This window comes from Xyrauchen texanus, chromosome 27 (genome assembly GCF_025860055.1).
Source record: "Xyrauchen texanus isolate HMW12.3.18 chromosome 27, RBS_HiC_50CHRs, whole genome shotgun sequence".
Taxonomy (NCBI): Eukaryota; Metazoa; Chordata; class Actinopteri; order Cypriniformes; family Catostomidae; genus Xyrauchen; species Xyrauchen texanus.
In genome coordinates this window covers 21,761,238-21,784,167 of record NC_068302.1, presented here as the reverse complement: position 1 = coordinate 21,784,167, position 22,930 = coordinate 21,761,238, and the positions used below count along the sequence as shown (strand labels likewise).

Here is a 22,930-nt window from a genome sequence, read left to right as displayed (position 1 = left end):
AGTGCCCAGCTCATAGTCACAGGATTGTTTACCTGTATATATGTGTTCAGTGCCCAGCTCAAGTTCTAAGGATTATTTTTCAATATCCATTTTTTAACATTGAGATAAATCTATAATCATATTCAAGACTCTATTTAACTTACTGTATGATGATGATGTACTTTCTCAGTTTTCTCTCAGGTAGGCTCTGTCAATAGGCTCTGGCTTTCTGATATATGACTCCTATATATATATATATATATGTGTGTTCTCTGATATATGTGGCCTACATAAAGAATATAGGATGCAGATTAGAGGTCTTCACAGGTCCACTCTAACCCAAGCTCATAGTCACAGGATTGTTTACCTGAGTATATATATATATGTGTGTGTGTGTGTGTGTGTGTGTGTGTGTGTGTGTGTGTGTGTGTGTGTGTGTGTGTGTGTGTGTGTGTGTGTGTGTGTGTGTGTGTGTGTGTGTGTGTGTGTGTGTGTGTGTGTGTGTGTGTGTGTGTGTGTGTGTGTGTGTGTGTGTGTGTGTGTGTTCAGTGCCCAGCTCATAGTCACAGGATTGTTTTCAAATAATAGACGGGTCCAGTTCGGGTTCAGGATTTCTCGGATCCAAGATTTCAAATAATAGATGGGTCCAATTCGGGTACGGGTAGTACATTTCCGGGTGTGTTTGGGTTCGGGCACAAATTTTTGGACCTGTGAAGACCTCTAATGCAGATACCCTAGACAGATTTTATTTTTCAAAATTTATCGCAATTAGATTATGAAGGGAAATTATAATAATTGTGCAGCCCTAATACAAATGCATGGGTAAAGCTGTAAAATTAATCCTATCTGTTTGTGACTTTTCTTAAAAAACTGCTACATTTTCATTGTAAACTTCAAACATTTTGAAGATTAGAGGACAGGCAGTCAGTTCATAAAGTGATAAGCTGTTTCCACACAAAAGCAGCTTATTTAGTGTACGTGTCCCACATTGAGCATTTTTTATTTTTTATTTTATACCCTTTCTTCGAGAGGGGCTGTTATTTATGTGAAAGGATTCAAGTTTGGTTAACTTTCATATACAAATTGGCATTGTTGACCAAGAGGAAGTTGCTTGGTTTGACAGTAACCTCTGTGTGTGCAGTGCCACACTGAATATTCACAGTGGACAACAAAATAATTTAACCAGTGTTAAATAGGCTGCTTGACATGTACTTTTATAATACTTACTTTTGAATTCATATCCGCCAACTTCTTCGCCTGCAGAATTCGGTAGTGCTAAGGTAAATGAGCCTTTAAAAACAGCCATGGAGGATTTTACATTTTCTGGTCTCTAAATCTTTCGTGTACTTATTTACAATCTCTTCACTATTGATGTGTTTGTGTGTGATTGATTGTCAGTAAGGAGCAGTATGGAGATGCTCTGGTTGTGTTACTCTGATGACTCAGAGTGCAGGTCAACTGCTTTATTTACTCTCTGTTTACTCATGGCAGGGGCACTGCTGCCCATACTTCTCCACTGGCTTACAGACTTTCTATAATATGATGCTCAGAGAGCAGGGGTTGCAGCTTTTATCTATGCTACATCGGTGTTCATCCTGTCATTCCTCATCCATCCGTTTTGATATGCCTTCACGCTGATCTTCCCAATGTTGGGCACAAGACAGAGCCGTAAAATCATCATGTCCACATCTGTGATGATTGTAGTGCTTTACATTCTACCCATCATGGCTGCCAACATTGCAACTCTTTAACACATGTGGTGAAATGTGCATCAGAACAGCTTTCGCAAAGTCCCCGGAGCAGCACAGAGCTCTTCAACACCATAAAGGACAATGTATTCAAAAGAGCAGAGAAGAGTGTGGAAGGTACTTTAGGGCAAATTCTGCGTGATTTTGATCACACTACAAATATTAGTGTTTCAGAAGTGAAGGAACAGTTGAATTTCTGGAGTAAACGAATGCAGGAGGATTTCTGTAAAGTTAAAAGTCACATACAGGATCTGAAGTTGCTAACGAGCAGAATATTTGAAGCGGCTTTTGTTCTGTATTTGTTTACGGAGTCTATCCTCTACCTTCGCTCATATTTGACATCTGTGAGATTTGACAACACATCACAGGTGGGCTGTGGAGCAAAGCAGCTAGTAAATGGATCACTGTGATTGATGGTGATAACTACTGATGACAATCTTTCTGATAGTTCTGGACCACTTGTACTCCTTATTGAAATCAGGTGGTCCTTGGATTTCCAACATACCATCTACCAATGTCAGAATCATTGTCCACTTCAAGGTAATTAATTCCACCAGCTTTCTGACAACTGTGATACAAATGACGACAACGAATGACAATTTCCTCTTCCATATTCTGTTTTAGTCAAAGGTTGGAACTACGCGGTACATCTGTCAGACTGCTAACACAGACTTTTTAACTTCAACAGATCTTACACAGCCTAAATCTGTGTCATGTCCAGCCCAGTAAGCTGGAGGTCTATGTAAAATGCCTTCGAAAGAAAGTTGCAGCTTCTTTCTTCCAGCAGCAAGAAGAAAGAAGGATTTAATTTCTTATTAAGAAAATTCAAGAAAAGCAAAAAACAAGGCAAATTCAGGGTTTATTTATAGAAACCAAACACAAGGATGAAGATACCAAGAAACAGATTTCTGGCATGACAAGGGGAATAAACCGATCATATAAGTGATGTCAAAATTCATCCTATATTCATCCTATATATTATATGTCATTGACATATCTGTACAGTCCTGGATCATAGAGTCTTTCAGGTTCCTGGTCACTACAATCCGCTATAACATGAAGGTAAGGCCTTTTGAGGCTCCAGAGTGTGAACTTCTTTTGCCAGCTATGGAAGTTCCACCTGCCACAGGAGCTGCTGATACAGTTCTACTCAGTCATCATAGCGTCTGTCTTGTGCACTTCTATAACTGTCCACCAAATTGGATAAAAACTGAAAATGACAGTCAGGCCTGCTAAAAGGATAACTGGTGCTCCCCTGCCCTCCCCACAGGACTTATACAAATCTAGAGTGACGTGATCACACAAGAACTGGACATTCTGCTTCCGAATGCTCATGTACCCTGAAACTGACCCTATTTTGCAGGGTTACCGGCAAGCGACATCTCCCTTCAGACATTTTTGCATCAATTCAAATGTGTTCACCTTTTACTGTGGTGCTACCGTGCATTGTGCATGCAATTTCTGAGACCCGTGGAAAGCAGGAAGTAATCATGTTCACTCCGAGACACTGGTTTGGATCCCATGGATCCCATGGAAACCATGAACTAGGCTAATATAGGTCACATAAATAATGAAGAGCATGATATCCAAAGATAAGAAAGTCACTTTCATTTCTTGAAGAAATACAAAAACATTCCTAACTTATGAGTATGCATCCTGTGCAAGAAGCTCTAAAATCACATCTTACGTTGTGATACCTGTGCCTTGTGACCTGCTTCAATCAATGTTATATCACCCCCTTGTGGTCTCCCAGTGCTATTATGCCAGACATTCAACAGAATCCCAGCTGAGTGAATTGGAAAGCATGCAAATAAGGCTTCTAATTTAAATGTCGGCTAATGTAAATATATTGATGCCTCCAAAATATATTAATAAAATAATGTGCCATTAATAATTGATATATCAATATTTTATGACTTGCCTAATGTTAACTGTCCTACATCATTTACTACTAACACTAGATGTGGACATTTCACATAAAACAAACTTCCAGTTTCGGCCCCTGGGTGCAGTGGATTACAATTTTAGTAAGCAACAACTGATTTCAGCAGCAGAACTTTTGACCTCCTGTTGTTGATTTCACAGTGTGATCCATCAGGAGGAAAGGACATAAAACAATCACAGACCCCACAGGCCACAACCCTTGTACTTCTGCCATGTGTTACAAATCACTGTGAACCAATCTTATAATATATAAGAGCACAGCCATTGTGGTCTTTTATATTGTGCAATATATTAGGAATGATGCAATAAAGATACATTACTAAATATAAATATATATTTACATTGGTGGCCAAAAGTTTGGAATAATGTAAAACAAATTCTGTTTCGGAAGGAATTTGGTACTTTAATCCACCAAAGTGGCATTCAAATAATCACAAAGTATAGTTCGACACTATCGTCCATAATATTCTCCTCAATCGCCTAGAATGTATGGTTGGCATCCAGGGGATGACCCTCCAGTGGTTTTCCTCCCATCTAAACGAAAGGACATTCACTGTGAATTTAGTTTTAATTTTTCTTCTACGTCAGCTCAATTACAGTGTGGTGTCCCTCAAGGGTCGATCTTAGGACCCTTGTTATTTTCACTGTATATGCTTCCTCTGATCTCTATTTTTCATAAGTACAGCATATCTTATCACTTTTATGCTACGATTCCCAATTGTATTTCCCAGTGAGTGTAGACAAGAACTGAGAACACCCTAAATTGCTTCAAAGATATTAAACATTGGCTGCCAAACAATTTCTTACAATTAAATGAAAGCAAAACCAAAGTTCAGATTTTAGGTTCCTTCATGTCCTACTTACTTGGCCAGGTTGCCCAGTTAGGTTCTCTGTCATTGAATGTAAAAGATAATGTGAGGTGTCTTTTAGACTCATTACTTTTCAATAAGCAGATCAGTGCTCTTCTCAAGGGTAGCTTTTTCCACCTGAGATCTATCACTAAAATAAAACATTTTCTTTCCCATAAAGACTTGAAAATTGTGTTTCACTCACTTATTTCATCAAGGTTAGACTATTGCAACTCATTGTACATTGGTCTGCCAAAACTGTGTTCACACTTACAGCTAGTTCAAAACACGGCAGCTAGGCTTTTAACAAGGTCAAGAAAAAAGGGATCACATTTCCCCAGTTTTAGCATCTATACATTGGCTTCCAGTGAAATTCAGGGTTGATTTTAAAATTCAGATTATTGTCTTCAAGGCAAAAATGTGCTCTATAAATAAAAGTTGACTTGACTTGACTTGACTATAATCAGGACATTATTGATGTAAAAAACAGCACCATCACTATTTGAAAAAGTCCTTTCTGATCAAATCTAGACAGGCCCCATTTCGAGCAGCCATCAAGCCAACAACTCATCCTTGAGTAATCATGCTAAATTGCTAATTTGGTACTAGAAAATCACTTGCCATTATATCAATCACATGTGAAAGCTATTTGGTTTGTTAAATGAAGATTAACATTGTCTTTGTTTTTGAGTTGCCACAGACAATAGACTGGCAAATATTAAGGTCAATATTAGGTCAAAAATGGCACAAAAACCCCCACAAAAAAACAGCTTTGTTTAGAAATTCATCAGTCAATCATTGTTTTGGGGAATAAATGCTATAAAATGATCAAGATTTCATACAAAGGTGAACACTACAGTCTTCAAAGACAAAGGACAACTGGCTCTTAACAAGGACAGAAAGAGATGTAGAAGGCCCAGATACAACTAAACAAGAGGATAAGTACACCAGAGTCCTAATCTCAGCAAAAAAGAAACGTTCATTTTTCAGGACACTGCATTTTAAAGATAATTGGTAAAAACCAAATAACAGTACAGATCTTTACAGAAAAGTGTTGAAACAATGTTTTCCATGCTTGTTCAATGAACCATAAACAATTAATGAACTGCACCTGTGGACCGGTTGTTAAGACACTTAACAGCTTACAGATGGTAGGCAATTAAGGTCACAGTTATACAAACTTAGGACACTAAAAAGACCTTTCTACTGACTCTGAAAAACACCAAAAGAAAGATGTCCAGGGTCTCTGCTCATCTGCGTGAACATGCCTCAGGCATGCTGCATGGAGGCATGAGGACTGCAGATGTGGCCAGGGCAATACATTGTACTGTGGACAGTGCTACAGGTAGACAGAAAGGACAGCTAGTCATCCTCGCAGTGACAGACCATGTGTATAAACACCTGCACAGGATCTGTACATCCAAATATCACACCCACGGAACAGGTACATACTGCTCGTTCTATGCATGATTTCCTGCAAGACAGGAATGTCAGTGTTCTGCCATGGCCAGCGAAGAGCCCAGATCTCAATCCCATTGAGCACATCTGAGACCTGTTGGATCAGAGGGTGAGAGCTAGGCCTTTACTCCCAGAAAGTAACTTGCAAGTGCCTTGGTGGAAGAGTGGGGTAACATCTCACAGCAATAACTGACAAATCTGGTGCAGTCAATGAGGAGGAGATGCACTGCAGTGCTTAATGTAGCTGTTGGCCACATCAGATACTGACTGTTAATTTTGATTTTGACCCCGCCTTTGTTCAGGGACACATTATTCCAGTTCTGTTGGTCACATGTCTGTGAAACTTGTTCAATTTATGTCTTAGTTGTTGAATCTTTTTATTTTCATACAAATATTTATACATGTTATGTTTGCTGAAAATAAGAGCAGTTGAAAGTGAGAGGACTTTTCTTTTTTGCGGAGTTTAGTTTGATAAATGGATGCCTCACGTGTCCTCAGCTGACGGCTTCATTGAATTCTACACACTTAACACCAGTTTCATGTACAACAGTAAAGAGAAGACTAAGGGGTGCAGGCCTTATGGGAAGAATTGCAAAGAAAAGACACTTTTAAAACAGAAAAATAAAAAGAAAAGGTTAGAGTGGGCAAACAGACACTGGACAGCAGATAATTGGAAAAGAGTGTTATGGATCTTAATCCCATTGAGGTTTTGTGGGATCAGCTAGATGTAAGGTATGTGAGAAGTGCCCAACAAGACTACAGTGGGGTGAAATGTCACCTGAGTATCTGGACAAACTGACAGCTAGAATGCCAAGAATCTGCAAAGCTGTCATTGCTGCAAATGGAGGATTGTTTTGATGAGAACTCTTTGTAGTCTTTTTTTTTTTTTCTTTCTCCAAATTGTAACAGTAATTTTTCACATTATTAATGTCCTGACTATACATTGTGATCAGTTGAATGCCACTTTGGTGAATAAAAGTACCAGTTTCTATCAATAAGAGCAAAATCTGTACATCATTCAAACTTTTGGCCACCAGTGTATTCTGTTGCAATTGTTAACCAATTGGCATATACCTATACAGTATAAGGTTTTGGTCTGATTACTCTATCTAGTTGTTTATTTTTGTGATAATTTTTTTTTTTTTAATAAATATATAATTTATATATGCTCCGTGCTCAGAGCACCTGTAAACTGAAGCACACTTTGAACACACTTGGTCAATTAAGCTCTTTGTGATTCTCTAAGACTCACATAATAAATGTGTCCAGGGGTGTAAAGTTAATTAAGTTAAAATAATTAAGTATTATACTTAAGCATTATTTTTGGGGATTTGTACTTTTGAGTGTAATTTAAAATGGAATACTTGTACTTTTACTTAATTAAATTTCCAAAGAAAAAAAGTACTATTTACTCCATACAATTTTATTGAAATTTGAAAAGTATTCATTACATTTTTGCAGATCATTTTCTTTCATCTTACTGGACTGATGCCTCCCTTTTACTGCATCTGACAAATGACAGATTGACAAACGGCAGTAAAGCCAATCTGCAGAGGCTGAATTTTGGATTTGATTTGAGCTTTGGATACATTTAAATATTTGTGCGACTCGACCATATGTGACCACCCGACTGAATGTGATGTATTCATTCAAACCTATGAGCACGGAGTCAGAAACAACGCCTGCTAATCCTACAGATTGGACATTTATGAAGTCAAAAATGATCATTCACGCTGCAAATATATATATATATATATATATATATATATATATATATATATATATATATACACACACACAGAAGACTTTTGTAATTAAATGTGCACATTTAATTTATTTCCACACTTGCCTTCATATTTAAGCTTATTTTTCTCTATGTCTCAAGGGGCTGGGTGCTCTGACATCGCAATTTGTTAGTGCCTTCTCCCATGCAACGAACATTGCGTGACAATGTTTTTGCCAAAAAACAAATATGTGGTTCATTTCACGTCTCAGGGCAGTTCCGAAGTTACATTTACACTGTATGGCTCTAAAAGTAGTAAAAGTGAGTGAAATGTTCTCGCGAACAGATGAGGTTTGTAAGGTTAATGCTCTATTGAGATTTAAATAAACAAAATCAACCTCTCTACCATAAACCTTAAACCTAAACCTAACTTATAGTGTCAGAATAAGCAAATGTGAGATGAAAAACAATTTCTGAAGCAACCACATAATTTTGTGGTGCTTCTATGACACTTTGGACTCATGTTTCGACTCACTTACTCTTCAGGACTTGTAACCCGGTCCTTTGTATCGCATATGCAACACTTTATCAGTTGAGCTTCCATGCAATTTGATCACACTTAAACAATCTTGGAAATGTATTTGGTTATGTAATGCAAAGGTTAAAATGAGTCATGCGCTATAGCAAAATTGTTTATATGTCATAACATTGCATTATGCGAGGAACAGATTAAAAAGTAAGTGATTATGAACTGATAATCTGCTGTTTTACTCGTGATTACTCATGAAGGGGATAAAGTCAATATTGCTTTAGCCCCTCTAGTGTTCATTCCACCAGGAAATTGCTGTGTTACATAAAAAAAAATTTTGCAATGTAGTTATTGTAATAAGATCCTTTGACCAGGTTGTGAATGCCACTGGGGGAGAAATATGGTAGTCGTCGGAGACAATAAAAAGGCGACTTTCAAACCAATCTTATTTAACATCATCCTCTCTTGATTTTACTCTAGCAAGGAAAAAGTTACTTTTAATACTTAAATAGAATTTAATGTGAATATTTATTTACTTTCACTCAAGTATGTTTTGGCTAAATACTGTAATTGAGTACAATTTTCACTTAGTATCCATACTTTCACTTAAGTGTAATCTTTATAATGTGAACTGCATTTATTTAGAAATGTTTGTGAGACCTCTATAACAGACAGCAGAGCCTGATTTTGTCAGTTCAATTACTTTAGGGCATTGTACAGCTGTCAGTATCTCCACATTACGGCAGGACATTCTTTCCTTACGGACTTAAACTTTCAATGCCTTTTGAAAAATCCAACCGCTTGAACTTCTTCAATTGGCTGGGTACATTTTCAAATACACACTGAATCATAAAGGACTTACAATTCTTAACAAAAGTATTCAACCCTCAAGGTACAGAAATAAATGTGTTAAATATTGATGTATTTAATAATTGATTTTTGGTTTCTTGACTCTTTCTTTAAGATCAAATCAATCAGTAACATAAATAACCTACAGTATTACACTTCAGATCAAATCTGGTGATCAGCTGTAACACAAGTCCAAAAATAGTTTTCAGCTTATCTGTCAACATGACAGTCTGTCTTCCAACTATTGTGACATTTATTTGCTTGCTTTTAATAATTGATATTAATTGATATTTGTCTTTATTCTTGTTTATTTGTATTGTAGTAAAATGGCCATATGATCTGAGTCTTCTGACCACAAGTTAATGATAAAAAGAGCTCCGTGTTTAAGAGGGTGAAAACAGCTTTTTGCTTTTACCTAACAGGCAACAGTCCATTAAGAGACCATGTTTGTGACATGCATCACCATCCTTGGTCTAGTGAGAATGGCTGCTGTGAACACGACACTAATGGAAAGGAAATAAAAGGGTCTTAAAGCACAGCAATCTAAGACACGGATCAAACACAAGCCTCAGAATATAAGAAAGAGTAAAAGGTTCAGGAGCTGCAGCGTGGAGAGGTGTACACAACCTGAGATCAGAAGGAAGATTTACTCAATGTTTTTATGAAATAAAATGATCTCGATGAGTCTTTAACTTCTGATTAATCTTTTAACTTTAAAAAAAAAAAATTAGGATATACGTTTATAACGTAACCTCAAATGTGCTTCTAAATGAACTATTATCTAAATTAACTGGTTTTATTTCAAAATGTTATTACTTGGTTTTAAGTCAAAAATGTTATTTAATCTTACTAAATCAACTAAGCAAATTAGATCAAAACAACAAGTCATTTTTTTTGGTTTAGATCAAGCAGAAATAGTTCCTACTAACACTAACTAAACATACAAGAATAAATATTTTGTTAAAAGTTAAAATAGTAAATTTCTCGAACCCTAATGTTGACTGCCTCTGCCACAGCAAACTTATAATGCTGCAAGCATCATTATCACCGGTCTCATTATGACTACCTCTTAAAATAAACAGCCTCACCATGCCTTTATCCAAACAGTGCTAATATACTTTTAGAATCATTTTCAGGGATGAAAACAGCAAGCATTATTAAAAAAAATAAAAATAAAAATAAATAAATAAATGAAAACAGTTCTTGCAAAGGTAATTATTAGCATTAAAATGTTTAAGAGAAAAGTCAGTGAGGTCAGGTATCACAAGTATAATGGATGATAATAGAAGAAGACCAGTGCAGACTAAAAACAAGAACATCAAAGGCAAAGTAGAACAAAAATAATACTCCATAAAAGATGGTGATTATGATGATGATGAGGAGGAGGAGGAGGACTGGAGTTTAATTGAGCCAAAGCTGAACATTACACACACACAGGCAAAGTGAATATACACAACACAAAATGAATAACAAATCTGCTGTCTCTGCAGTGCAGAAACAAATAATGGACAGAGATTTTCAAATTATGTTTAAGTTAGCCTACATTTTGCTTGTCACAAACATGTCTTACAAAACATTAGAACTAATTTAACCACTGATATTTCTTTCATGTTGCTACAGTCACAAACTGTAGACTCTTTGATTAAAATTAACTGTTATACCTAGAATGTTATATTTGGAATGGCTTTTATCTGATGATGTTGAATAAATTGAACCTGACCAAAGTGACATCAGCACTGTTTTTTTTCTGATAAAAATAATTGAGAATATGTGCTGATGGTTTCTCAGATTTGATTGCTTCTGAGAGCTTGTACTAACCCCAGTTTTCATGGCTAATTATAAATGACATATCTACTTCTTCTAAATTCTGTAAAAATTGTGTTTAGGTACATTTGACTCGTATGTTAGAAATGCAGTACATACAAAACAAGAGGATTATTGCAACTGCATGAGGGTTTCACATGATGACAAAGCATTGAAATACTCTAAATTGAGAGGGGAGAGCTTGTATAATATGCCCCAGACACACACAAGCTTTCTCTAAATCTCAGCTCTTGAGTTTATTCAGTTTGGGTTCAACAGGTAGTGATACAATCAGATTATAAAAAAATGTAATAAAATAAAAAACATTATTAATTCAATAACTTTGAACTCATCACAAAACTTTTTATTATTATTATTACTATCATATACTTTTCTAGATGTTCATATACCACATTTATTCATATGACCAGCATTTTGGACACTTCAATTATTAATCCCCAATTTACATTGTCTATATTACATATTACTTGTACATTAAACTTGTCCTCTTTTTGTTCCTTAAACATTTCCTGCTAGTTGTTGAACTCGGACTGCATTCCAAATGAGATAACTCACCCTCTGTAGGGCACTTTGAAGAGAGAAGAATCATGATATTCCTGCTGTAAGATTGCTTCAAACTGCATTTCTAATAAAAATGACTTAAAAAGAGAGTTCTAAATGACCCTTAGTTTTGAGCCTCACACCTTTTAGCCTTTCAAAGCTCTAAAAGTGGATGGTAAAGTCTTGAAGGGGATGGGGTATAGGGATCATCACTCCTGAATTGAACGCACCCTCATTCAAATCAACAACGGGAGGCGCTTCATTCATAGTGACTTTAACACGATTAACGTTAACACAATTGTCATAAAATGCCATTATTGTTGTTTGGTGGCTGGATGCTCCCTGGATGCCTGGAACTAATGGAAATTAAAGTGTTTAGATCTCCGAAAAAGCAAATGCAATGCAAATACATGACCCGCTTCAGTGAAGCGAGACAGCTGGATTGATAAGTGCAATAATAACAACTACACATCTTATCTCTGGTAGGTGAACAAAAGAGAGGCAGAGCTCTAAAAGTGACTATCGCTCCCATTATAATGAATAAGTCACAGTGTTACTTTTATATTTAGTAATTTAGCAGACCCTGTTATCCAGATGTTTTTTTTTTCATTAAAAAAATATATCCTTAACTTGTCTGCATGTCACGTAGACAGCTTTATTTATTTTTTTCTCCCCAATTTGGAATGCATAATTCCCAATGTGCTCCAAGTCCTCGTGGTGGTGTAGTGACTCGCCTCAATTCGGGTGACAGAGAACGAATCTCAGTTTCCTCCGCATCTAAGACCGTCAATCCACACACCTTATCATGTGGCTTGTTGAGCACTTAACCGCGGAGACATAGCATGTGTGGAGGCTTCAGATTATTCTCTGCGGCATTCACGCACAACTCACCACTCGCCCTACTGGGAGCGAGAACCACATTATAGCGACCACGAGGTTACCCCATGTGACTCTACCCTCCCTAGAAACCGGACCAATTTGGTTGCTTTGGATACCTGGCTGGAGTCACTCAGCACACCCTGGAATTGAACTAGTCAGCATCTTTACTCGCTGAGCTACCCAGGCCCCACTACGTAGACAGCCTTATTAAACGGTTTAATTGTTTTATTAAATGGCTTCATTGTTTTTAACAGGAGCAATCCAATATTCCAGATCTCCCCGCTGAGGAAATAACTGTGAGCATTGTATGACGTGATCAGTATCAACAATGCATCTGGATAAGTCACTTCAGGTAATCGTTTGATGTTCTTTGAGAAAATGTGTATTTTATATAAAGGATCTGCTAATGACACCTCATTGTTTATTTTTAGTTTATGTAAATATCTCATTTGTTCTGTTTTAGCGAGACTCTAAAAGTGGTGGCGTAGTGGGCCAAAGCACATAACTGTTAATCAGAATGTTGCCTGTTTGATCCCCACAGCCACCACCATTGTGTCCTTGAGCAAGGCACTTAACTCCAGGTTGCTCCGGGGGGATTGTCCCTGTAATAAGTGCACTGTAAGTCGCTTTGGATAAAAGCGTCTGCTAAATGTATATGTAAAATATAAATGTATTATAAAAGGATTTGCTAGAGATTTTACTTTACAGTTCTGGGTTGCAGCTACAGAAATGCTTAAGGGCCAGACATGCGATTTCTATTTCCTTTGTCATTGTTTACACCCTTGAAATTATCTACAGAATTTAAAATAAAAATGGGCTAATTCCTTAGTGTAATATAACTCAAAACCGTATTAGTCTGGGCTGGGACAAATGTTAAATAATATGATAAAATATCTACAATCATGCCACGAGGGTGCAGTAAAATGTTATACAGTATATGTGACACTCACAAGCATTCACGTGCATGCAAATACATCCACTCACCTGTGCACATTACACACAGACATTCACACACATTAATGTGCACAGGCTGGCCTAAATTATACACAGAACAAACAAATGAGTATAGTTCCTTTGATATGAACAATGACTATGTGACCTTAACCACCAGTGAAGCGTCAAATATCACAAACATTAACAGCTTCTGAGACTCTATTGAAAGTAGGCTACCTTTCCAAAAACGCTCCAAACAGCTAAATTGAAGGCTAAGGCAACAGGGACATCACGTGGAATGTAAAAGAATTACAGGATGATGTGAATGGAATTATTTAGCACGGTGAGTCATGTTATGGATTCAAAACGAGTTGTTGTTGCCATACGCTGTAAAACGTGACGTTTAAAAAGAGTGAATGAATTCACTTCTGCATTGCTGAGGCACACTCAGTTAGTGAATTAGATATTGAGCTCATTGACTTATAGTAGGCCTACATCTATTAAGAGTAGACCATTTTCATTATTTAAAGCCAGCCCATTGACTTGGTTTTACCGAGATATCACCTGACAAAAAAAAGAAAAAAAAGTTCACTTTTCACATTACAGATTTGTTCATTGTGCGCATTTGATTCGCCTCATATAATAATAATAATAATAATAATAATAATAATAATAATAATAATAATTAAAAAAAAAAAAAATGATATAACAAACCGCACTAATGGGCAATTTCCCGCTAGTATTACATGTATCAGTAATGACAAAAACATAAAAGCATCCGTAAACACCAGTCGCCTCACCTGTGTCAATGCCAGAGCCACTGCACCTGGCTGCGGTCTTTGAGTGACGCTCACGCAGGTGCCTTGCGTCACACGTAGAAACGCAGAAGAGGCGGAAACGCGGAAGAGAACCGGGAGCACATTCCACGTCACTTGAGGTGGATTTGCGCGAACCATCCAGGAAACTGACATGAGAACTTAACGCTTTATTGCGAAACTCGTCTGGTGTGATGTTATGATCATTCTGGCTTCACGTTCAAGCTTACAGTGAACGGAATAGCAGCGGGTTGTGATCGGAGATTTCGGTAGGTAATGTTTATGTATTGCTGGCAGCGCGCGTGCTGCAGGCGGCTGTCTGTCACTGCTTTCACTGTCAATTCTGTGTTTACTGACGCCGTTTCCTGTCAGAGCAGCGATGCGGATTATATGAGGGTCACATAGGATAATAGATGTGTTTTACAGTGGCGGTGTCTCGAACATAAAGCGATGCATACCTAGGCAGCATTTTTAGCATCATAGGAGCGTTACGATGCCCAAAAATAATGCGCGCGCCTGCAATGCCCCAAAATACCGTTTAGCGAGGCAGCTCACAACATTTTGATATACAGACAGTGTGTTGTTTTCTCTTGAAAACACTGTATAGCCTAATGTTCTGCGTTCTGTTTGTCCTTTTCGCTTCGATTCCCCGATGATGGCACTGGATAGTGTCTTACTGTAGTGGTGTTCATGCTTAATTGGCACACCCCCCCAGATTTAATGCCAGTGAAATCACTTTGGTTTCTATTTGCCTGACTAGCTTAAAACACCTCTAAAATGTCCATTGCGGTACACCTGTTTACCACAAAACCAGATACATTTAGGTTTTGGCATAGTTTGTTTATTTAACATGCTTAAAAGTTGAAAGAATTGGTGTGTTGTGTAATAGAATTACTTTATTGTTAAAAATATCCCTGGGCAAAAATAGAAGTAATTAAAGTTCAATTAAGTGTACTCTTTGCCACAACCAATTAAAACGTGTCATATCAAGTAAGGAAAGTTATGTGCGACAAGGGTGTATCTTCAACTGTCACATTGTTATTATTATTGAGGTGTGTGCGTGTTTTGCCTCTGTGTCAGTGAGAACACCTTCATATTTCGTTTTCTGGTACGATGTGATTTCATTATGAAACTATATTGGCAGTATATCAGCACAGTGTGCATAATGTGCTGTAATTAATTGTCAGAATCAGAAACTGGATCAGAATTAATATTAATTGGCAAAATAAATTGCATTTCAAGGAATTTAACTTGGTCATGGTGACTTGGTTTGCTCCATGAACACCAAAGTTACCTAAACTATATACACACAATAAAACAGAATATATACATACAAAATGCAACATACAATGTACACACATAATGTGTAAAACATTTAATAAAAATACAGTACGTGGTATACAAGACTACAATATAATACACTGATAAGTCACAACATTAAAACCACTGACAGGTGAAGTGAATAACATTTATCATCTCATTACAATGGCACCTGTCAAGGGGTTGGATATATTAGGTACCAAGTGAACAGTCAGTTCTTGAATTTCATATATTGGAAGCAAGAAAAATGGGCAAGCGTAAGTATCTGAGTGACTTTGACAAGGGCCAAATTGTTGTGGCTAGACGACTGGGTCAGAGCATCTTCAAAATAGCAGGTCTTGTGGGGTGTTCTCATTCATGCAGGTTAGTACCTACCAAAATTGGTCCAAGGATGGACAACCATTGAACCAGCGATGGGGTCATGGGCTCCCAAGGCACATTGATGCATGTTGGGAGCGAAGGCTAGCACTTCTGGTCTGATCCCACAGAAGAGCTACTGTAGCGCAAATTGCTGAAACTTAATGCTGGCCATGATTGAAAGGTGTAAGAACACAGTGCATCGCAGCTTGCCCATGCTGACCCCTGGCCACTGCCAAAAACACCTACAATGGGCACGTGGACGTCAGAACTGGACAGTGGAGCAATGGAAGGTGGCCTGGTCTGATTAATCACGTTTTCTTTTAGATCATGTGGATGGCCGGATGTGTGCGAGTCGTTTACCTGGGGAAGAGATGATGGCAGGATGCACCATTTGAAGAAGGCAGTCTGGTGGAGGCAGTTTGATGCTCTGGGCAATGCTCTGCTGGGAAACCTTGGGTGCTGGCATTCATGTGGTTGTTACTTTGACATGTACTACCTACCTAAAAATTGTTGCAGACCACGTACACCCCTTCATGGCAACGGTATTCCCTGATGGCAGTGGCCTCTTTCAGCAGGATAATGCACCCTGCCACACTGCAAAAATAGTTCAGGAATGGTTCGAGGAACATGACAAAAAGTTCAAGGTGTTGATTTGGCCTCCAAATACTCCAGATCTCAATCCGATTGAGCATCAATGGGATATGCGGGACCAACAAGTCAAATCCATGGAAGCCCCACCTAGCAACTTACAGGACTTAATGGATCTGTTGCTAACGTTTTGGTGCCAGATACCACAGGACACCTTCAGAGGTCTTGTGGAGTCCATTCCTCGATGGGTCCGAGCTTGCGGCACGAGGGTTACCTACACTATATTAGGCAGGTGGTTTTAATGTGGCTGATCGGTGTATACAAGTACTATATACACAGCGTATATACTAAACATGTGTGGGGTGTGTAATGGTATAATGTTGCCCTCCTGGATTTGTTTGTCATTTTGTTAATATACACTGAACATGCTTTTTTTTTTTTTTTTTTGCAGAGTGTCTGCTTTGGTGCTCAGTCTTAATGGGCGAGTCAGGGACACGCCGCTCCACCCTGGTTTCCAGGCTTCCCATCTTCAGACGTAGTGTGAGCAAGAGACAGGACTCACTCCCTTCCTCACCCTCCTCCGGCGGGATCGGCAATGGCGTCCACACTTCCTCTCCGTCCAGCACCAATTCCAGCTCCAGCAGCACAAGCAAACGGCGCAGCCTGTTCCGTACACCCTCCCTCAGCTTCCACAGCAAGCGGAACAGTGATCCCACCCAACTCAACCTGGAAAATCACAGCCAGGGATGTGAGGTGGTCTTCCGAGACCACAATTCAAAGACGCGACATTCTTTCGGATTTGGAGGACACAAGAAGAAGATCAACCGGTCTCAGGCAGAAGACCTTGAGAAGGCCTCCACTAATCGCAGTGTGTTCATGAACTGCATCAGCTCACGGACAAACGAGGGAGACGATTCCGGTTTCCTTGATGACGTGAGCAGCAAGAAGTCTTCCCGGCATAAGAAGCAGTTGCTGCCCAAGTCCTTCTCAGCCCATCAACGGTTTAAGACCTCTACCAATATCACAGAACAGGGTAAAGGTCAGGAGGATGTGGAAGAGCCTCCTAAAACTGGAACCCCAGGTTCCTGGCCTGGAGAGTTGGCTGAGAGTTCTCTGCAGTCGCCTATGATTTCTGAGGATCGTACCACAGCAATCACACCCTCAGATTTTGTTCCTGTCACTGAAGACTCCGCCTCAGAAGTGGATGCGCTACCAGCACCCAGTCCAGCTGCTCCTCTGGAAAACGTCAGCCAAGCTGTTTCTACCTCACAGGTGTCCATTAACTCAGCCCAAGTCACCACGGAGAATCCTGTACTGCCAGATACCAGCCACACAGCCAACACCCAGTGTGAGAGCACCACTGCCCAAACAGAGCCGGTTGCACTGATGACAGTTAAAGAGCTGAACCCCAACCCTGATCAATCAGAGGCCAGTGAGAATGAACATGCTCAAGAACTTAGTGAGGACAGCAGCTCCAATCTAGAGGCCTGTGACAGGATGTCTAGGTATGCTGTTCTTAAACAGCAGGCTGGAAAACCATCTGGCCACAGCAAACTTGAGACGAGGCCAATTCACCTGAGAAAGCCGCACACAGGTAATGTCAGTGAACCCAGTGACAGCTTGGTGAATATGGAGGCTATTTACTGCTTTTAGAGGTACCAGCTCACTAGACAGAAACAAGTTCCATAATTATAAAACTAAGATCTCTATTGAAGATTTACCATAATATGTGAAGAGCCGAATGGCAATAGTAAACCACTGGCTTAATTCTGTGCATTTTAGGGGGGGGGGGGCAGTTTTGTTTCAAATCAGGATTCTTGATTTTGTCTCCCTGATGAAAAATAAATGTTAAATTTAACAAAACTTATATGCTAATTAATGATATTGTAGACAGATATAGGAAGCTATATTTGTGCAGAGTTCCTCACAAACAGTTTTTCTCAGAAGTTTTGTCACTCCAGTTCTTTATGTTTAGTCCTTTAATACACTGCTGCTACAGCCATCAAAGCACCACTTGTTCACTGTTTGACATCAAATCCTCTGCTGTGGGTAATGTTCCTGTTTTTATGCATAATCCACAGGTTGTTTTGAGAGGAGGTGTGTGTGTGTGTAGAGTATTTTTCAGGAGTCATTCTGTAGATTCTGTCTGACACTACCTTAATAAATAGTTTAGCAGTACAAAAGGCTCATCAAACTGTTGGATGCCATGAACTACATTAGGGATGTCACTATACCATATGAATCTGATGAATGTAATTCCGTAAACATTTAGCGAACAAATTAAAATCACATCATGTCCTAGTGATAATTATTTAACAGCAAAAGCTGCAATTTAATGAGATAAACGTATAGCTTGCATTTGCAGTGCTTTAAACCTCTGGGGTCTGAGGGTATTTTGGGCCCTGGAGAAGTTTTGACATGCCTTGACATTTGTGCTTTTTTCAGTTGCTTAATGGCTAAAGTCTGATAACACTGTATTCAGCACAAACTGGACTACAATAATATGTGTGTACAGGTTTGTATTTTTTAGAAAATAACGTTTGTGCAAGGTTTTTGAAAACTAAAATTTTAAGTCTCTGAAATAAGGCCATATAACACATACTAAACATTTGTCCACAAGCCTTTTGAGAACTGGATATTGTAACCTAGAGTTTTTGCTACAAAATGATGTGAAAACCATCCTGATCACTCATTCATACAAAACAATATAGTAATTTAACTTTGTAAGACAAATTTAGTGTTGAAAGTTAATATGCGAGGAGGCGTGAATGATCATGAATATGTATTGTAATTCACACCTGAGAGACAAAAGACCCCTCCCCTGGGCCTATCAATGAGGGATAGAGAATGAATGTGTGGAGACTTAATGATCAAAATCAAGTTTTAAGTTAAAATAAGTAATCTGACTACACATTTTCTTTACATAAAGACTATTTAATTTTAGACCTACACTACCATTTAAAAGAAGTCTCTTCTGCTCACTAAGACTGGATTTGGAAATCAATGGAAACAACATTGATTTTCTGAACTCTTTTTACAATTTATAAGAACAGCTTTCTATTTAAATATATTGTAAAAGGCAATTTGTGATCAAAGCTGAATTTTCAGCATCATTACTGCAGTCTTCAGTGTCACATGATCCTTCAGAAATCATTATAATATGCAGATTTTCGAATATGGGCATATTTAAAGTGCATTTTACTCATTTAACCTGAACACGCAAGCACAAGCTATGTTGATGATAATGAGGCAGCATAAACACTAGATCAAATATATTCTAAACATTCATATAATTTTATATCGTATTACATATAATATTTATATCATACAGCATACAATTTAAATACCTGCTTTAGTCGAAGCAGCATTTCAATGTAACTAAAACTTGCTTATTAGGAGTCATATTTCAAATGTCAATACTCTGAATCCTGTCTGGAAACAGTCCCACTAGTATAATATGTACATGTTTATATAACATAGCATGTCAACTAAAGAAAATTAAATGACTTACTCGTCTGAAATTGAATCCTCAGCTGGATCAAATCTCTCTTCAAACTACAAACATTCATCGGAGTCCTGCTCTTATTCTGAGGAAAATGTTAACTCTTCCTTAATATCCTTGAGTTTCATCGCCTGTGTATCGTTACAAACACGCAGAAAAGTTGAGTTGTGTTTACATTAAATCTCACCGTCAGTGGCGTGTACATTTGCACTGATCGTCTCCGCACATTAGCGTATGAATGGCGCGCTCTGCTGGTGGGTGTGATCACATTAGAGATAATTAGATGAACCGGTAAAAAAAACTTTACATCGCTTTGTTTCAAACAGATTGCATTGCAGGAGAATATTTGTTTTAAATTTGAATTGTTTTATTTAGAAGTAGACATTTTAAGCTTTCTTTAGACATGTGTGTCATGTCTGTGATAAGTATTCACTGAGTTTCAGTTCATTTTTGCGACGTGTTTCTGAAATATGCTCGTGAACACTGAGACTGCTGAAGGCTCACCTTTTTTATTTTCTTTATTTTACAAAAGCACAAGATTTTGTTGTTATTGTGGGTGTACACAAATAAAAGTAGACCCTTTATAGTCTCTAATGATGTCTTACACTTATCTGTATACCCAAAAATTAGTATTTTAAACTGTTTCCGCTGTAATGACGAAAATATCCAGCAGGACGTGAAACGACCCCAGAGGGTAAAATGCTAGTGCATGTGAAATTGTAGAGCCGGTGTTGGGCATACCTTTTGGAGCTCCTTGACTTATGGTATTATATTTAAGCAATATTTTACATATATAATGCTCTGTCATGCAGCACTTCATTTGAAAAAAATATCTCCACTGTTTTATTTTAGATTGTGTTGTTTTGTATTCGGTTAAGAATTTTCATTTTGGTGCATCACTAATTTTCTTAATTAGTATTTTGTCTCGTTTTCCAGAAGAAATACCTAAACATTTTTGAAACGATATATTTATTGACAAGAAAAATGTCATTTATTTTGAGAGAAATCTAAAACAATAAACAAAATTGAGTGAATTAGAGCAAATCCACATAATTCCAGATTTTCCCAGATTGAGGAATATCTTCTAGACACGACCATCACCGCCCCAACACGACCATCACCTCCCCCAACACTATTCATTTTGGTTGTCTTCCTTATCCAACACAAATTATTCAACTCATCGGCTCATAAATGGAGTATACTGTAAAAGTAATTCAAAAGTGACACTTAAAATAGGGCTGGGAATTGCTTCAGACCTCCCGATACTGATTCTATAAATATTGCAGTTTGATGTTATATTTAGCTGTTAACCCAACAAAATATATTTGCTTGACTTGACAAACAAATCTGACAAAATGAAATTAACTCTATGGTTAATAAACATCTGCTATTGAGGTAAGAAAATTAACATGTTTTCCCTTAAGTTTCTTTTGCTTAAACCATTGTAGTTTTTTTTAAAAGTTTTTTAGCATAAACCTTATGAAAGTAAGGTCATAAACAGTTTAATCACAAAACTACTATAATCAATTATTCACAGAACTGTGTTATAAGGAATGTTGATTGAACAGTAAGATACTGCTGAAGAGATACCCAACCCAAATATCTGATAACATTAATACCAACATAGTCTCATGACAACTTGTAATAATTCAGAAGATATTTTCAAATCGTAATATATTGTACGACCAAAAGGTGCGCCTTTCATTCCCATACATGCCAATCAAGAAGCAGAATTTTAAATCGATATCATGCAGGCGTTGACTTTTATCTAATATCCTAACTTAACACTTTATTTTAAGAAAAGAAATGTCTGTGAAAAAATTTGGTCATTCGTCGTTGTTTATAATCACACTTTTTTTGTTGTTTTTTTGCAATACACATGTTTCAATAGCCAGTAATACTTGTCTCATTCCAAACCCCAATATTTTCTTCCTTCCATTCCACAAGTTATTTTCCTGTTAAAATCATGGTTTTAGGTTCAGGTAAGGAGTTAGATTGTGGGTTTGGGTAAGGGGTTATATTTCGATTATTATTTTTTTTTTTAGAAATGCTCGTTCAAAACCCTTCTGTTTCTCATTTTTTTTGGTACACAACAGTGATTTTTAGCTTTGTGTTAGGGGTTACACTTACGAACAATTGTAATAACATTGTTCGTTGGTTCGCTTTTCTTTACGAGAGTAAAAGTCAACTTCTACAATTTGTACTATTATTATGACTTGCCATGAGACCAGGATGATTAATGCCACATTAATACATTTGTTATATGTGTAACAAATATATCACATTATCGTATTTTTGATAAAAGCAACATTTGAGCATTCCTGTATGCTATGAATTGTTTGCATAACATGTACCCTAACATGTAACCCGAACCCTGCTTTTAAACTGAGTGTAACTGATTATCTTCACAGCTCCAAGGAAATATTTTTTTTTAAATGTTTTTGTCAATACTGTTGTTAATCTTATGAACAAAAACTAATGTTACTTTTATACAAATAAAAGCTGCATTTTTCTTATGACCTGTGATTTACCTGTGTAAATTATGCTGTTAAATTGCTAGAGCTTTCACTCCAGCATTCCTGTGGCTTAGTGGTTTCTGGGAAAAATACCATGCTCTGCTGTATTGAATTTCCTCTCGTTGTGACCTGATTGGCTTCCCTGTTTTACTTTCTCCTACGGATCCTATTTCAGAAGGGAGTGAATTCTAGTCTCATCTGTAGGTATTAATTTACAATTATAGGTTCTGGGTGATTTCATTAATATTAATTTCAAAGAGGACTCTTTGTTTAAGGTCGTTAAGATTTTTTTTTGTATTCATAAATGCCTGGTTATTTCGAAAAAGAGCAGGAAGGGTGTCTGAATGCTCATCTAAAATAGCTTCTAAGATTCTAGTCAGATTTCTTTTTCCTATTTATTTTGGCAGCAGATTTGTATCATTAAACAAATTGGACTTTACAAGCAGAGGCCATAAGCCAGACCATCTTCTGGTCTAGTTTAGATTTGGTGGAATCTTTTGCTTGTTGGTTTTGCATGATGTTCTCTTTTGAATATTTTTCCAGTGATCATTATTTTGTATCCTCCTGAGCAGTAT

General features: G+C 37.5%; 2 protein-coding genes across 2 annotated transcripts in view; both read left to right on the top strand.

Annotated features, from left to right (window-relative positions):
• Positions 1-1,463: 1,463 nt before the first annotated feature.
• On the top strand, positions 1,464-2,673 carry ocstamp (osteoclast stimulatory transmembrane protein). The gene is given in 6 exon segments (XM_052093866.1): positions 1,464-1,724; positions 1,727-2,087; positions 2,090-2,146; positions 2,149-2,322; positions 2,388-2,426; positions 2,429-2,673. Coding segments are annotated over 6 exon segments (1,137 nt in total).
• Positions 2,674-14,213: 11,540 nt separating this feature from the next.
• The window catches only part of ccser1 (coiled-coil serine-rich protein 1), a 123,964-nt gene continuing 115,247 nt past the window's right edge, over positions 14,214-22,930 (top strand). Inside the window, exons 1-2 of the mRNA XM_052095168.1 lie at positions 14,214-14,338; positions 16,789-17,931. Of these exons, the coding sequence (XP_051951128.1) occupies positions 16,815-17,931 (1,117 nt within the window). The 5' untranslated portion in view covers positions 14,214-14,338; positions 16,789-16,814. The remainder of the gene's footprint in view (positions 14,339-16,788; positions 17,932-22,930) is intronic.